At 39.7% G+C, this 14,865-nt stretch overlaps 1 protein-coding gene across 1 annotated transcript in view; it reads right to left on the bottom strand.

The window, feature by feature from the left end:
• tshz3.L (teashirt zinc finger homeobox 3 L homeolog) overlaps nt 1-14,072 on the bottom strand; it is a 67,904-nt gene extending 53,832 nt beyond the window's left edge. Inside the window, exons 1-2 of the mRNA XM_018256295.2 lie at nt 12,596-14,072; nt 9,511-9,725 (exon numbers count right to left, since the gene is read on the bottom strand). Coding sequence (XP_018111784.1) covers nt 9,511-9,550 — 40 coding nt within the window. The 5' untranslated portion in view covers nt 9,551-9,725; nt 12,596-14,072. The remainder of the gene's footprint in view (nt 1-9,510; nt 9,726-12,595) is intronic.
• Between the last annotated feature and the right edge of the window lie 793 nt (nt 14,073-14,865).

The raw sequence follows: 14,865 nt of genomic DNA, 5'->3' as shown, positions 1-14,865 counted from the left end.
AAGATCAAAAACATTACTCAACTCAGACAGAGTCTTATGGAGGAACATTAATTAGCAACAGGCCTACAGTACAAAAAAAAAACAGACTTCCTCTCACACCTGCCCAACCCACAAACCCAAAGCAACACTCCCCCTCCCTTCAGACACAAAAAAATAATTCCCAGCATCTGAGACTGATCAAGTACATGAAACAAGAGCATAAAAAAATTCAGTTCAGACAGTCTTGGCGGTGAAGAGAGAAAAGGAAGAAGCTGTCAAAGTTGAGAAGGATGTCAGTACTGGCCCTGATTACAAGGGCCTATACAGTTCCCAGGCCTTTTATCATTCCTGCCATCAAAAACAGACTCTGTGTCACAGATGGATGACTGATGGCTGCCAGTCTTTAACAGTCTCCGCCAAGCTCGCTGTAGGCCCCTGCTGAGATCTGGCCCTCCAGCAACAGGCTTGACACAGCAGGAAAGAAACTTTGGGCAAGGAGCCCAGACCCAAAAGATACTGAAAATAATAAAGTACCCTGTCCTGTCTTTTCCTTAGAACAGTTCCGCAGGATAGGTTAATCTGGGATATTTTGTGCTGCTACATGCAGAGCAGTGTTTTTTTTCTCTCTAATCAAAGGATGTTGGGAGGAAGAGAAAGAGAGAATACATGTGTGTATGTGTGCAATAATATATTCACACACACACACACACACACACACACACATAAATGCACATGCTTGGTACATGCTTATCGAACATTCGATGGCAACAGACTTTGGGTTTTAACATGACATATAACCCAAAAAAGCATGTAGATTACATGTTCCTACTTAGGAAACAGGCAAGTCAGCTCTCTTTTTGCTCTCCCTCTTGTTCTCAAGACTACCACCTACTTCATGCAATCTCCATAATGTCCTACTGGCCTTCCCTCCCAAATGATGACTGTACTAATGCAATGTTTACAACTCTGAGCAGACAGCATTAAACTAACTAAAAAGGCAAGCACTGATTATTAAATTAATATATTGGTCACTATTATTTGCAATATATATATATATATATATATATATATATATATATATATATATATATATATATATATATATATATTGTATATATAATTATATATAAAATACACAAAAGCCATGAATATCCTGTAAATTAGGGATGCACCGAATCCACTTTTTTGGATTCGGCGAACCCCCGAATCCTTCACGAAGGATTCGGCCGAATACCGAACCGAATCCGAACCCTAATTTGCATATGCAAATTAGGGGTGGGAAGGGGAAAACATTTTTTACTTCCTTGTTTTCTGACAAAAAGTCACGCAATTTCCCTCCCTGCCCCTAATTTGCATATGCAAATTAGGATTCGGTTCGGCCGGGCAGAAGGATTCGGCTGAATCCGAATCCTGCTGAAAAAGGCCGAATCCTGGCTGAATCCCGAACCGAATCCTGGATTCGGTGCATCCCTACTGTAAATTATATCCTTATAAACGGTGACTAGTGATGTCAGCAGTTATAAACAGTGCATAGTGATGTCATTTTTGTCACAACTCACTAAAACTTGTGTATTATAATAAATACCCCCTACTGTAAAATATAAGGATATTATAAGTAACCTCGGAGTTCCATGACCTGTATAAAAGCACTCGGCCTTCGGCCTTGTGCTTTTATATAGTCATGGAACTCCTCAGTAACTTATATTATCCTTATATTTTACAATAGGGGGTGGGGTACCTTATTCACTATCACTATTCTCTCTCTCTCTCTCTCTCTCTCTCTCTATATATATATATATTATACATGATACAGAGATACATTATACAAAATGAATTTCAGTAACTATCCCATCAAGCAGATAACAATTAACGCAAGTATTTTATTTGCAGCTATATAACACATAGTTGCCTTTCTGAAGAACCTTGTGCATAGTTCTGTAATGCAAACTACATAATTATACTTGTGATAAGATAATATTAACAGGTTAAAGGATATTTTTCCATATGCTTCTATAGATTATCTTTGTTCTGTGTAACATTACATCAATGAAATCCTAAGGAATTCATGACAAAATATCACATAATTCACGGCTTTATTGGGTATTAGCCATAAGGAAACATTATTGTTGTTTTCTGCTCTTCACCAATAGAGATTGTTTATATACTGAAAAACATGAAAATAATGCCATGTTCACGGCTGCTTGGTATGCAAAACTCAGGTATTTGAAATCACCTCAGACTGATAAATGCTGTCATGTCTAAATAATTAACTGAGCCTGCCTCATTATAAAAAATGCAAAAATCCTATCAAAATAAATATGTTTTTAAATAAGGGCTGGATTTTATTAATGACCATAGTTAATGGGTGAAAGGGTTATATATCTTTACTTATGCAAAATAAATTCAAAGCGCTTCATTAATATTCATTTATATTCAAATACCATTTAAGACTGAGCAGTGCGTTCAGATAGTGAGCAGCTAATTGTATGCATATTGCTATGTGTGTTGGAAGTACAAGTGGCAAGGCTGGATTACTACGTTGACTGAAGAATAGAACCATGGGAGGAAAATGGCTCAGCACTGCTTCCCAGCAACATGGATTGTCCACAATACACATATCATTACTAATGTCATACTCTAGTTTAGGTATGAAAAGCAATATTTTTTTATATATCAGGTTTCTGATCTTATTTTGCAGTTGAGAATGCCTTTGAACCAACCAAGCATAATATGCTAATACATGGAACCCAGAGCATTGTAAACCACATATAAAATTTGTTAGCGTTCAAAACATGTTGAAAGCTCACTTTTACTTACACAGCACTGTGTTTGCAAATTAATAGATGCTAACAGCCTGTGCAGCTTCCTATTTCCAGAGCAAATACAGCGAAACAACATGCGTATTTGAATGCACTATGCACCTTGATATTAATTCACATTTACCATATCGACAGGAATATTTTAAATTATATCTCTAATGTTTTAGTAAGGCTTGAGAAATAATTAGATACAATATCAAATAATGTTCTGATCGGTGGCTACAATAACTTTAAAAGAACAGGTTAGTATTTTTCGTATGGTAATACGAAATACCCACAAGCCAAAGTTCAACCTGTTTCCCTTTTTCAGAAATGGGATGGAAAAAAATATTAATAGAACTATAATTAATAAAGTGTGCACAGAAATTTTGAAATAAATAACGTGCAATAAAGCACCAACAAGGAAAGCTACAATATTCCCGAGTTAAGCGCCAAGTTATATTCACTACTTACTGAGCATTTTTAGTGCTTAAATATTCCATTAATTGTTTACAGAGCAACACTGACTAATTTACTAATTACTTATTAAAATCCTTTAAATGGGAACACTTAAACATCATTTAGGCAGTCAATTTACCGTGGTTTCCATGTGGTGAAAAATATCTTCTTGCAACTAATGAAAAAAGAATTTTTGAAAAGCGATGACAAAACAGTATTTTTCTGTATGTTTTTAAACAACATAGAACATTGTATGCTTTTATTTTACATACACTATTCTTTAGACTATGTATTTAACTTGAAGGGGGATAATTAAATTCCTTTGAAATACATTTTCCAGCATAGTGGCAATTAAAAGGATATAAGAATCATACCCAAAGCTTTAGAGGAAGTCATACTTAAAGCATCACCCTTATTGCCAGGAATTCTGGTTCATGCTTTAATATTATTACTGAATTACAATAACTGAAAAAAGTAGAAATAATCTATCTGAATAAAAATGTCACATATATTTAAATGCATGTATATATTTTAGTATATATATATATAGTAACTTGTTCAAACAGAAATATGGAAAAAATAATACAAAAAATAATAAGTCTTTGTTTAGTATATTTTCAGCCAGAAGACACATGCCCCTATACTGTAGCTGTTGCTAAAATAACAATGTACTAATTCCCCTCTTCATATCAACCCTCTAGTTAGGTGCAGTAGGAAATGTAAGCAGATAAATGTTTCTTGCAGCTATTCACCTGGGGTAGCTTTTGGTATTCCAATGCTTCATCTCTTTCTCAGGTTTACATATTAATTAGGACAACGATAGATTGCAACCTTTTAAAAAGATCTTGTGTAAAGAATATCCACTGCACCTTGGGAATCTTAATAACTCAACTGGTGAAGTATACCCAGGGTCAGAGTAAACTACAGCCGCTGGATGAGGGTTAATTGTGCCATGTTGCTGGCATTTTAGTGATATGTGGCCTCTTATTTGAGAAGTCCACTTGCAGTGGTTAATGCAAAAGGTTAACAGTAAGCTAATTATGGCTTTGCGTTCCCGTAAAGTGAATACTTTCTATTCACATGCCCTTTATGAAATACAATAATGGTAATGTCATAGTCACAGTGGAATGAACATGCAACTCAAATAAAATATATATAAAACGCTATGTCCAGGAAGTGATCTCTTCCAGTCCCCACTAATCCTGAAAACAACACTAAGGAAGCGCTTTAATCCTCCTAACTCACCCTGGCTGCAGTGTATTTCCCATAACCATGCAGCAGTCACAATTCATTCTAATCACTGTACAAAACAATCTTTAGGAAAAAGAAGAAAATGCAGACTTGTGAGCCAATTTAAGAAATAACTGCTGATACATCAGTTATTGACTATTTCACTCCTGCTCATGATAGTGCTCAAGGCAAAACAGAGAACAAAATGACAACATCAACGGCATGCAATAAACTGTACCGGGGGAGAACAGGGGAGACCTAATTGACAGCTGTCAAGCTAATGGGAGCAATAGCAGTGGATTCTGAAAATGTCTGTTCTCTTGCAGGGTACTCAGTTGAATCTTTCAGCCACGCTTACATTTAGGTCTTTTTTCCCTTCTCTCTCTCTCTCTCCCTCTTTTTTTCTTTGCATTGTTCTTTACTCTTTACAGAAAAGAACCAAAGGACAGCCATAACTAATCATTTTGTCAGCTTGCTACTAGGAAGAAGCTGTGTCCAACAGACAAATGTGTGGGAGTTGTTTAGGCAAATAATATGCCACAGGGTGTGTAAGAATATTACCATAAGATCTGTGTGTGAGTATATGTCTGTGTGTGTCTGCGAGTGTGTTTGTGTGTGTTTTGTAATTCATACAAAGAGAGAACAACATTGTTATAGCCTTTCACAGGATATGCTGGAAATCTAAAGCCAAAGCATCCCCTCAAACATGTACATGCATACTGCCTTTTAGGTGGAGTGGATGCCACGACTACTATAAAATAATGTTGATTTTTGTTTTTTGGCCTGTTTGTTTTTAGTCTCTAAATGTTCTTTGTAATAAAAATGTTCTATATTCCTATGAGAAAACATAAAAAGGTTAAACTTGCAAGTACAAGAGGTACCGTACAAAAATGTACTAAGAATGTAACAACCTTTAAAAAAAAAATGCAAGTAAAATCAGATGATTCCCCTCCTCCATTAAGGGATACAAAACCTTACTGCCTCCTTACCTGGAAATGTGAAGTGTTTCCAGGTGCATATACAAACAAACACTCCATTTCAACCTACTACAGCACAGACTGACTTTGGTCAAATTCTATCGAATGGTTCAGAAAAAGCCTCGATATCATGCACGTTGTGTAAATTAATTTTCTGTAAATGCTGATTTTGGGTTATTTCCACAAAAAAAATTAGATTGGTGGAAGATATGAATATATTTTTATCTGCAGAAAGAGCACATGAACACACAAATAGCTCCTGAAAATATTGTCTATGAATATGCTGCTGATAATTACTAGTCCTGTGCATAAACCAGGCATAGAGGACTATGTGTATGACATGGCCTATTGATTATGATTATTGGCTTCTGCAAGAGCACATTTAACACGAAACCTTGGCAGAAGGGATTTGTGCACCTGGACTCTCAGGGTCGGAAAGGCTTGAACTGTAGAGGTTCCTTAGTTATTGTTGTTATTCTCCTCCAGACCATTAAAAAGGTCTAATCCCTATGAAATGATTATCCAGGTACCAAAATCCATTTGTCACCTGCAGCAGAAAATTGAGTTAATGCACAACTAAAGGCAAGCAGGACTGTGTAATATCAACTTGATTACATCAAACTAGCTGCAAACCTAATTCTCCTGGATGACACTGCGTGGAGCTTGTCATCTCCAATCATTAAAGCTGTCAGGAATCCATCAGGTTTACAGCTAATTAGGTGAACACTAATGAAGCTGGCAAAACAACTTTTCTTTTTTTACGGCTGAGCGGACCTTTCAGTTTGGGAAAAAATATTCTCAAGTATTTTCAAGGTTGCTGGGGAATGGATTTCCTGAGTTACCAATCAGACCTTTTTTTTTCCACGAGGAGTACAAAGCCATCAATTTGTCATCACTCTCAGTATGACACAAAAGCAGCCATGAATCTTACAACTTGCAGCTGCAAAAAAGAGTCAAAATGAAGGGGGGGTAAAAGGAGTTACTCGGAGACATAACCCACACATCCCATTTGTTTCCCATAATGTTCCAATCAACAGTGTAAATTATGTATTTGCTTTTTTTCTCGATTTTTTCCCCTCCTCTTTTTAAATAATAAGTAGCAATTCAGACATTCAACATCTTTCCAGCCATATCCATTAAGCAGAGGCATTTTGATAAAGTAACGCAAGAGCCAGTCTATGGGAAAGACTGAAAGCACTCACTGCCAACCTGTGATTGACCATTAAGCTATTGATGAATGTGCCTGTCAGGAGAGAGACAATTAAATCAAATATGAAACAAAGTCGTTCTGACGGGTCATTTTGATAGAGCAAAACCATTCTTCCATCTCTTATTAAGTCCTGCAGTCAAGTTTGCCTTTCTTATGAAAGCTTTTTAACTAACCTGCATTTTCTTAACTGTGTGAGATATGTTTCCACAGACCTTAGCGGCCTCCCTGTTTAATAAACAGCACAGAGCACAGCATTCCAATATACCTCACTGAAAGCTCATTTAGCATTGGCAGGTAGAAAAGAGAGCCTAAATAAAACCAGTTATGATGATACATGGTCATCTGCAGAGCCTCAAAAAAAAATGTCGGTTCAGCAAAGTAAGACATCTTTGAACAAAGTCCAGTGTATTAGTTTCTTAAAGGCAAGAGCAGTTTGGCACAGCATATGCGAATCTACTGCTGATGCCTTTCTTTCAGTCTGTCACATTAACATGAATGCCATTTTTACAGAACAGATTTGAAACATCTACAGGTATGTCCGACCTCCGTCCCCCCCAAAGACGTTAAAACGGCCAGAGAGGTATTTGTTCTGCAGGAGCCGCCAGCGGGCCACACATTGATCTGTGCCCTTTCAAAGGATAAGTTCATCATAGCCCATCAGAAATCCTGACTATAATAACAAAGGCTGCATCATATGTATCAGATACGCACATGATCCATAAAGACAACAGAATATTTAACCATATTTTATAAAAACCCTGACAACCTCTAAAATACTCTATGTATCAGTGCTTCTGATGCCACCCAGAAAATGTATGTGTCAGCGTGTGAATTTATACAAGCGAGGTGCGTGTGTGTATGCAAGTATGTGTGTGTATGAGATCCAAAGGCCCAGACTTTATAAAGTGCAGAAAGAGTGTTCATAGGCAGGAACGAAAAGCATTGGGTATTATAAACATAAACATCTTATAGGAAAAAAAAAACGTAAACAAAATACAAAAGAAAAAAAGATAGTATTTTATATAGTGAGATGTGAAATATTCTTCTCACCTTCAGTCTATGATAATACTCTTTCCTGCCTATACACTATATTTTAACTCTTCAATTTATACTTGAAAAATGTGCAGATATATATATATATATATATATATATATATATATATATATATATATATATATATATATATATATATATATATATATATATATATACCATACACGCTCTAATTAAATTTACAAGCACTGATCCAGAGAGTTACAAGAAAGTAAAAATGAAATAATATCACTACAGAGGGATCCCATGTGTGCTGTAGTGTTACAAACGTAGCCAGTAATAGCAGTGAGGAAAGAGTAGTTGATCTAGATTTACAGTAATACACTGAGCTAGTTATTCTAGGCAATCCTGCCAGTACAAAGGCCACAGATGTGTTAGGTCATCTGCACCCACATGGATATTGTTGGCAAGCACAGTAACTAAACCTGCTCTGGCAGGAAGTTGACAGGGCACACGTGACGTCACGGAACCCAGTGTTACCATGGCAAGTGATTTATTGATGTTTATTGGGAATGAATAGATCAAAGACAGAGAGGTGACAGGCAATCAATCAGTCGTCAAATGAAGGATGGCAATGGTCCACAAAATGAAATCCTTTTCCATTTCACATGTTCTAACTGAACATTATTGCAAAATAATGTTTTGGCTGCTCTTTCCCCTCCCCTGCTACCTCCTCCACCCTCCTTCCACTCACCCCTCCTCTAGTCTCTGAAAAGATTGCTAAATCCTAATAAGACATGACATTTGGAACAAGAGCACTATATATTGACAACCATTCCTAAAAAAATGTAGGTAAATAAGAACAGAGCAAAAATAAAAATATTTGATTTAAAGGCTGGATGAAGGCTGGAGAGGCAGATGACAAAAAAACAGACACCGTTGTATCTTTTTCTATAGCTCCCATGAAAATAATAATAGTAAAATTCAATAGAAATGCTACATCTTGTCAGTACCAGCCATAGTCCCATACGAAGTTCCTGTTGCCTACTCTAGTCATCTCTCCAGGATCCTTGGGTGAACTTTCCCTGGCCCCTTATTACCCCAATAACCTTAGAAGCATCCTGACCCAGCCACCTCCTATGAACAAACAATCCCTGACCCCTACTGAACTGCTTCCTTTCCAGAGGGTGATTCACAAAATGAATCAAACTGAGCAATAAAAAGTGAAACAAAAGAAAAAAGGAAAAGGGGCTGCACAGACCCACCAGGGACACACACGAATGCTTTGCAATGTAACCCTTTCGGCTGGAAACTTTCCTTGCTCCGTCCCATGGCATTTTTCTAACCCCAGACTACAATAAAGGTAAATGCTTATGAAGCCCCTAGTAACCCTTTCTGTGCCATCAGGGAAGTCTATTAGTAACCCCATCTATAGCAGAGGGCCATACAAGGGATGTTCAACCTGCAAACATTTTAAATAGAACTCCCAGCAGCCAGACAGGCATTCGTGGAGATGGTGGAAGTTGTAGTTCAGGTAAAACTTGAGACAAAGGTTTTAACATCCTGAATCTAAAAGCACACATCAAGCAACACATTCCTTTCAGTTCAACAGAAAAATCCACACAACCCAACATCATGCTGCTGTTCTATAGACACCGACCCAATCCAGCAGACCTACATCCTATATCCATAAAGCCCAGTGCACTAGCAATCGACCGTACAGTGACAATGAATGGGTTAACCCCCCCCCCCCAGGTGGGTAGAACAGAAGGCAAAATGTGAAATAAATAGTGCAATTGTATTGCAGGCAATGCTAGATGATAGAAATAATGGGTATACATTTGGGAGAGCTGTATACAGTACCTGCTGCCCTTCTAGGCGCTTGCTGCTTCCTCCTCGGCATACTGCTACTGCTGCTGCTGCTGCTGCTCCTGCTGGCGACTGTGCGAGGCTCGGGCTCTGCTTTTTTGGGGAGGGGGCTGGAAGAGTTCTTCTGGCCCCACAGATCCTCTGAGCTGATCCACTTCTAGTAGAGATCATGCAACGACCCCAGAATGGTCGGCCGGGTGAGGAACAGGCTGCAGATAGCAAGTTGGCAAGAAAACAACAAAACAGACACATGAGATGAGATACACACATAGATCGCTAGCATGTCTTCCCCAATTTGCAGATTAGAGGGGAGGGATGAGAAATCACAGAGGTGGAGAGGGGTGTGAGCAGCAGAGGAGGGGGCAGCGGGTTTCCCCCCTAGTTGGAGAAGATCAAGGCATAAGGAGGACTTGGGGGGCTCTAAACAAATCACGAGGAAAATAATAGGGCTCCCGGCAGGGTTGCGATTCTCAGTCCACGGCTCTGAGCTGCAACAGGCAGAGACGCTTAATGAGAGCGAGAGGATCGCGTCACTCAAACTAGTCTGCACACAGGGGCACGGGCAGCACCCACAGGGACTGGCCCTTTAACTCTTTGCTGATAGGAGCCGGAAAGAGAGAAGGAAATGCCCTCGCTTTAAACCCGTGGCTGCTGCTGCTCACACGGGCTATCAAGGCAGAGCAGAGGATCGCCTTAACCCCTAGTGGTAAGCCCTGCTTCAAAGCACATAATACCCCAATATTCAAGAAATCCGGACTTTTAACGCCTTGTCAGCTGGGCTCCGAACATACACACACACACAAGCCATCGGCTCGTCAATGGGGCATGGGATGTCTGCTGGAGACACGCGCTACCATTAGCCTGTCATCTGGTGTGTGCGGCCCGGCGGCTCTCCAATCCGCGGCCCTCCAGCTGTTGAGGAGCTCCCTCTGTGAGGATGCTGGCTACTGAACTTTTACAACAAACTGAAGGGCCGCGGGTAGGATGTGCCTTCGCTTTTCTTTCTATATGTCACCAGCGGTGCTGCTTATAGACAGTCATGTACACACTGACATTTTAACTCTTTCCTTCTGCTCCTCAAACTAGCTCATCTAGATAGTACAGACATGCTCCCAAGCCAGGCTCTGCCTCTTTAAAATCTATTTGCCATATAGTGATAATAATACCCACGAGAGCCTGCCTGAGTGTGAAATGACATTCTAATAACTGTACGGACAATGGACACAGTCTGTAACTATTTTATTGATCACGGGGACAAGACTTGGGGGTAAACATGTTGGGAACTGCAGCTGTCGCCTCTAACTGTGCTGACCTAAGCAACATTTCTGACACTGTCACTTTAACCCACGTTTATGGGTATGTGTTTGGCAAGATCACTTGAATTGGGCGATTGCCAGTTGCTGTGAAGGTAACCCCTTGCTATATCAGGTCCTGAGCCTACAGTATTTGCCCTATCTCTGGGCACGTGCCTGGGTGCAATGCCAGCTACAGAGCATTCAGCTTTTAGCAACTTCTTTGTATGAACCGTTGTTTCCACATTAACATCTGCCCACATCATAGTCAGTGGCTCTACTAGTGAGAATACTACACCTACACTAGAGACAGAGAATGATGATTTTATGGGCACAAACAGTGCCACTCACACACTTGTGATCCGTATGATGAGTGTAGGCGCTAAATCAGGACTTATAGTGCACCTACAGCCATTTGGGACAACAATTATCCCTGCAGCACGAGGGGCTGTTCATTTAAAGCCACATGCTTATTGTGGGGAAGCTATGTAGTATAGCAGGTGTGAGGCCAATAATTCATTCATTTCTGGGGTTGTCTGTTACTGTTTATTAAACTTAACTATTACATTAAATATAGTGTGTGTGTTGTACGAGGCCAAGTAGTACCCTAATGTGAAAGCCTCCTCCTGCTCCTCATGTTACAGAGTACCTGCTAAGAGGCACATTAGCCTATGAGGTTTGGAGTGCCACAATGGGCCACACTTACAGAGACACGCCTCGCCTCTTTCCTTATTACAAACTGCCTTACTACACAGTACACTGATGCTAATGCACTACCCAAAATAGTGGGGATTGCCAAGTCTCCTACCTCCCACAGACACACTCCACCCTGCTTGCCCCCCACATAATCACAACATCCAAACAGTTCACAGCATGTCCCCAACTTCACCCATGGGCCTGCACTAAAACATCCACAATCCCAGCAATAATCTACAGCCCAGTGTTCTCCATGCAAGAGTATGTTTGTATATAAGTCTGTAAGTATCATGGATCTATGCAACAATATGTCTGTATATAACTCTATAAGTATCATGGATCTATGCAAGAATAAGTCTGTATATAAGTCTGTAGGTATCATGGATTTATGCAAGAATAAGTCTGTATATGAGTATGTAAGTATCATGGATCTATGCAAGAATTTGTATGTATATATAAGTCTGTAGGTATCATGAATCCATGCAAGAGTATGTTTGTATATAAGTCTGTAATTATCATGGATCTATGTAAGAATATGTCTGTATATAAGTCTATAAGTATCATGGATCTATGCAAGAATATGTCTGTATATAAGTCTGTAGGTATCATGGATTTATGCAAGAATAAGTCTGTATATGAGTATGTAAGTATCATGGATCTATGCAAGCATATTTCTGTATCAGTCTGTAGGTATCATGGATCTATGCAAGAATATGTCTGTATATAAGTCTGTAGGTATCATGGATCATGCAAGCATGTCTGTATATAAGTCTGTAAGTATCTTGGATCCATGCAAGCATGTCTGTATATAAGTCTGTAGGTATCATGGGTCTATGGAAACATATGTCTGTATATAAGTCTGTAGGTAAGTATGGTAAGTATGTAAGTACCATGGATCTATTGAAGCATATGTCTGTATATAAGTCTGTAGGTTTCATGGATCTATGGAAGCATATGTCTGTATGTAAGTCTGTAGGTATCATGGATCCTTGGCATCCCATTTGCTAGCCATCAAAGTGGATCATTGTGAACCCCCATCCCCACAGTAAGATTTCACTCTATTTTGAAAAAAGAAATAAAGTAGTACTTACAAAATGTGCTATTGTTGTGTTGAAATGCTGCCAGTTGTCCTGTTCTCCCCCCATGCAGAAGACACAGATCAGCGCATGATTGAGAGAGTACACCTTCCTGTCTCCTGCAGAAATCCCCACTTGGCTCAGGGGAAGGGACTGTGACTTTCAAGTCTACCCCTCTGCCTCCCTCCCTGCTGTGCATCAATATGTGCCTGAGAGCAGGAAACTCTTATTTATTCTCAGCTTGCCTCTTGCTCTTCACTCTTGTACAAATATGTTTACACCGAACCATTTTTGTCCAAACTCAAACAAGAACTTTTTTTGTTGTTGTTGTTGCTGCTGCTGCTGTTCACTTCTCTTCAAACGGCAGATCATGCAACGCCCTGTTTTTTCAGAGCTGATCTCTTTTATGTCCGGGATCATAGGACGCCCCCGATCCCTTCAGCTTTTCATATCACAGGAAGAGAATCACTTTAGTGCAAGTTCACTGCAAATAAAAACCACTGGCACAGCTACTGGGGAATCGATGCGCTTTGGGCTCGATTGCGCATTCCTGGCTGCAATCCTGGCACATCAGAAGGAGGGATGGACTCTAGTAGAAGAGGGTTTCACTGCTTTCTCTACATGGATCGCTGCTGACTGTTTTGCCAAACACCTTCTTGACTGCCAGTTGCACTTTTTCCCCCTTTTTTTCTTTGTGTGGCTAATAGATATTTCATGACAGCTACAGCAAATCAGAGCCTTTCTTTAAGGTCCCAGGTGCCCTTCTGTTACAGATCCCAGTAGCCTTTCTTTTTTAGTTTACAGGAAAGCAGGAAAAAAAAAAGCATAGCGTGTGTGTGTCTATATGAATGATCTGTTTCAAGATCAAAAATCTCCTACCGCCCCCATCCTTCAGGACTTGGGATATTTCCAAATAGCTTGTTAGCCGCAGATGTTGCTGCTTCACATCCTGCAAGCGCAACAAGAGGATCCTAGAAGGCAGCGACTTGCGAGGGGATTTATACCGGTGCACTTAGGACTTTGAACTTGTTTTCTTTCTGTTTGTTGATCTGTGTTGCTTGATTTCTTTTGAGGCTACAAGGTATCTTTCAATTTTCCTCAAGTCCTTTGAAATGCTGCTTTTTTTTTGTGGGGGGGGGAGTTGAAACAAACAAACAAACAAAAAAATAGCGCTGAGACAGGAGGCAAACGGTGAGTTCTTTGCGCAATCCGAGATCTGCGGTGGATCGTTCTCCCCCGGCTGCTGTTTGTGGGGGTTTCAAGGAGCCACGGGGTGAGATCTGTAAGGGGGGAATGCTCTTCCCATGCAGTGTGTGTCTGTCAGGCTGCCACAAGATGAGATTTTTCAGCCTCTCTGCCTCCCTCCTTCTCTGTCTCCCTCTTCCTCTATGTGCTGCTATGGCATTGCATGCCGCTAGATCCGCCCTAACATCTGTCCGTCTAACCATTGGCTCATCCATCAGTGTCACACTGCTGCACTCTGCAACCAAAACGCATCACATACACACACAGACTGCCATTCAATGAGGGGACCCTGCACAGGCACACTGCTCTGCCAGGGGGCTCTGCTTGCCACTCTCCTTCATTCTGGGCGCTCTTTTTCAACTTTAAAGGATGTGTTTTATGTTTGCTATAATCAAAAAAAAAAGCAGGACAGGATTATCTAACAGATCTTTCTATAGCTGTTTTCTTTGACTTCTTTGTATGTGTGTTGTGGCACTACTTTGTGAGATCTGTTTTATTGTAGGTACACACAAATCTATCATAGATCTATCATAGAAATCTATCATAGAAAACTATCCCAAATGGGCTATTTTAGAAGCTTGAAGCATCCAAAACGCCCTTATTACTTAAATCAGGAACCATTATATTATCTAACTGTGCACAGTGAGGGCTACCTGTGTATAACAGGAGGAACTACTATGCATGCCTGCAGTAAACCAGTAAATGCATCTCTTTGCAACAGAGAGCACCTTGCAATTATTTAAAGATGTTCTTGCCATCTTTAAGACTAAAAAAAGTTGTTTTTTTTCTATAAATGCAAAAAAAAAAAATCTTAATCTAGTGTGGAAAGGATTTTGTATTCAATTGTATTTTTGCAAGCACTTTTTTAAATAGATATTTTAAATAAGGCAAGTGTTTAATAACAAGTTTTGTCTATGTGCAGCAGTTAAAATAGGCATTCCCGACTGTTTCAGGCTTTAAAGTACATTCGAATTATCTAGCACTGAACTGTAACAGTGCCATCATAAATGGGAAGTATTAAAAAATATCATCATGAATTT

Source organism: Xenopus laevis, chromosome 4L (assembly GCF_017654675.1).
Source record: "Xenopus laevis strain J_2021 chromosome 4L, Xenopus_laevis_v10.1, whole genome shotgun sequence".
In the NCBI taxonomy this organism is placed as follows: domain Eukaryota; kingdom Metazoa; phylum Chordata; class Amphibia; order Anura; family Pipidae; genus Xenopus; species Xenopus laevis.
This window is presented reverse-complemented; position numbering and strand designations above follow the sequence as displayed.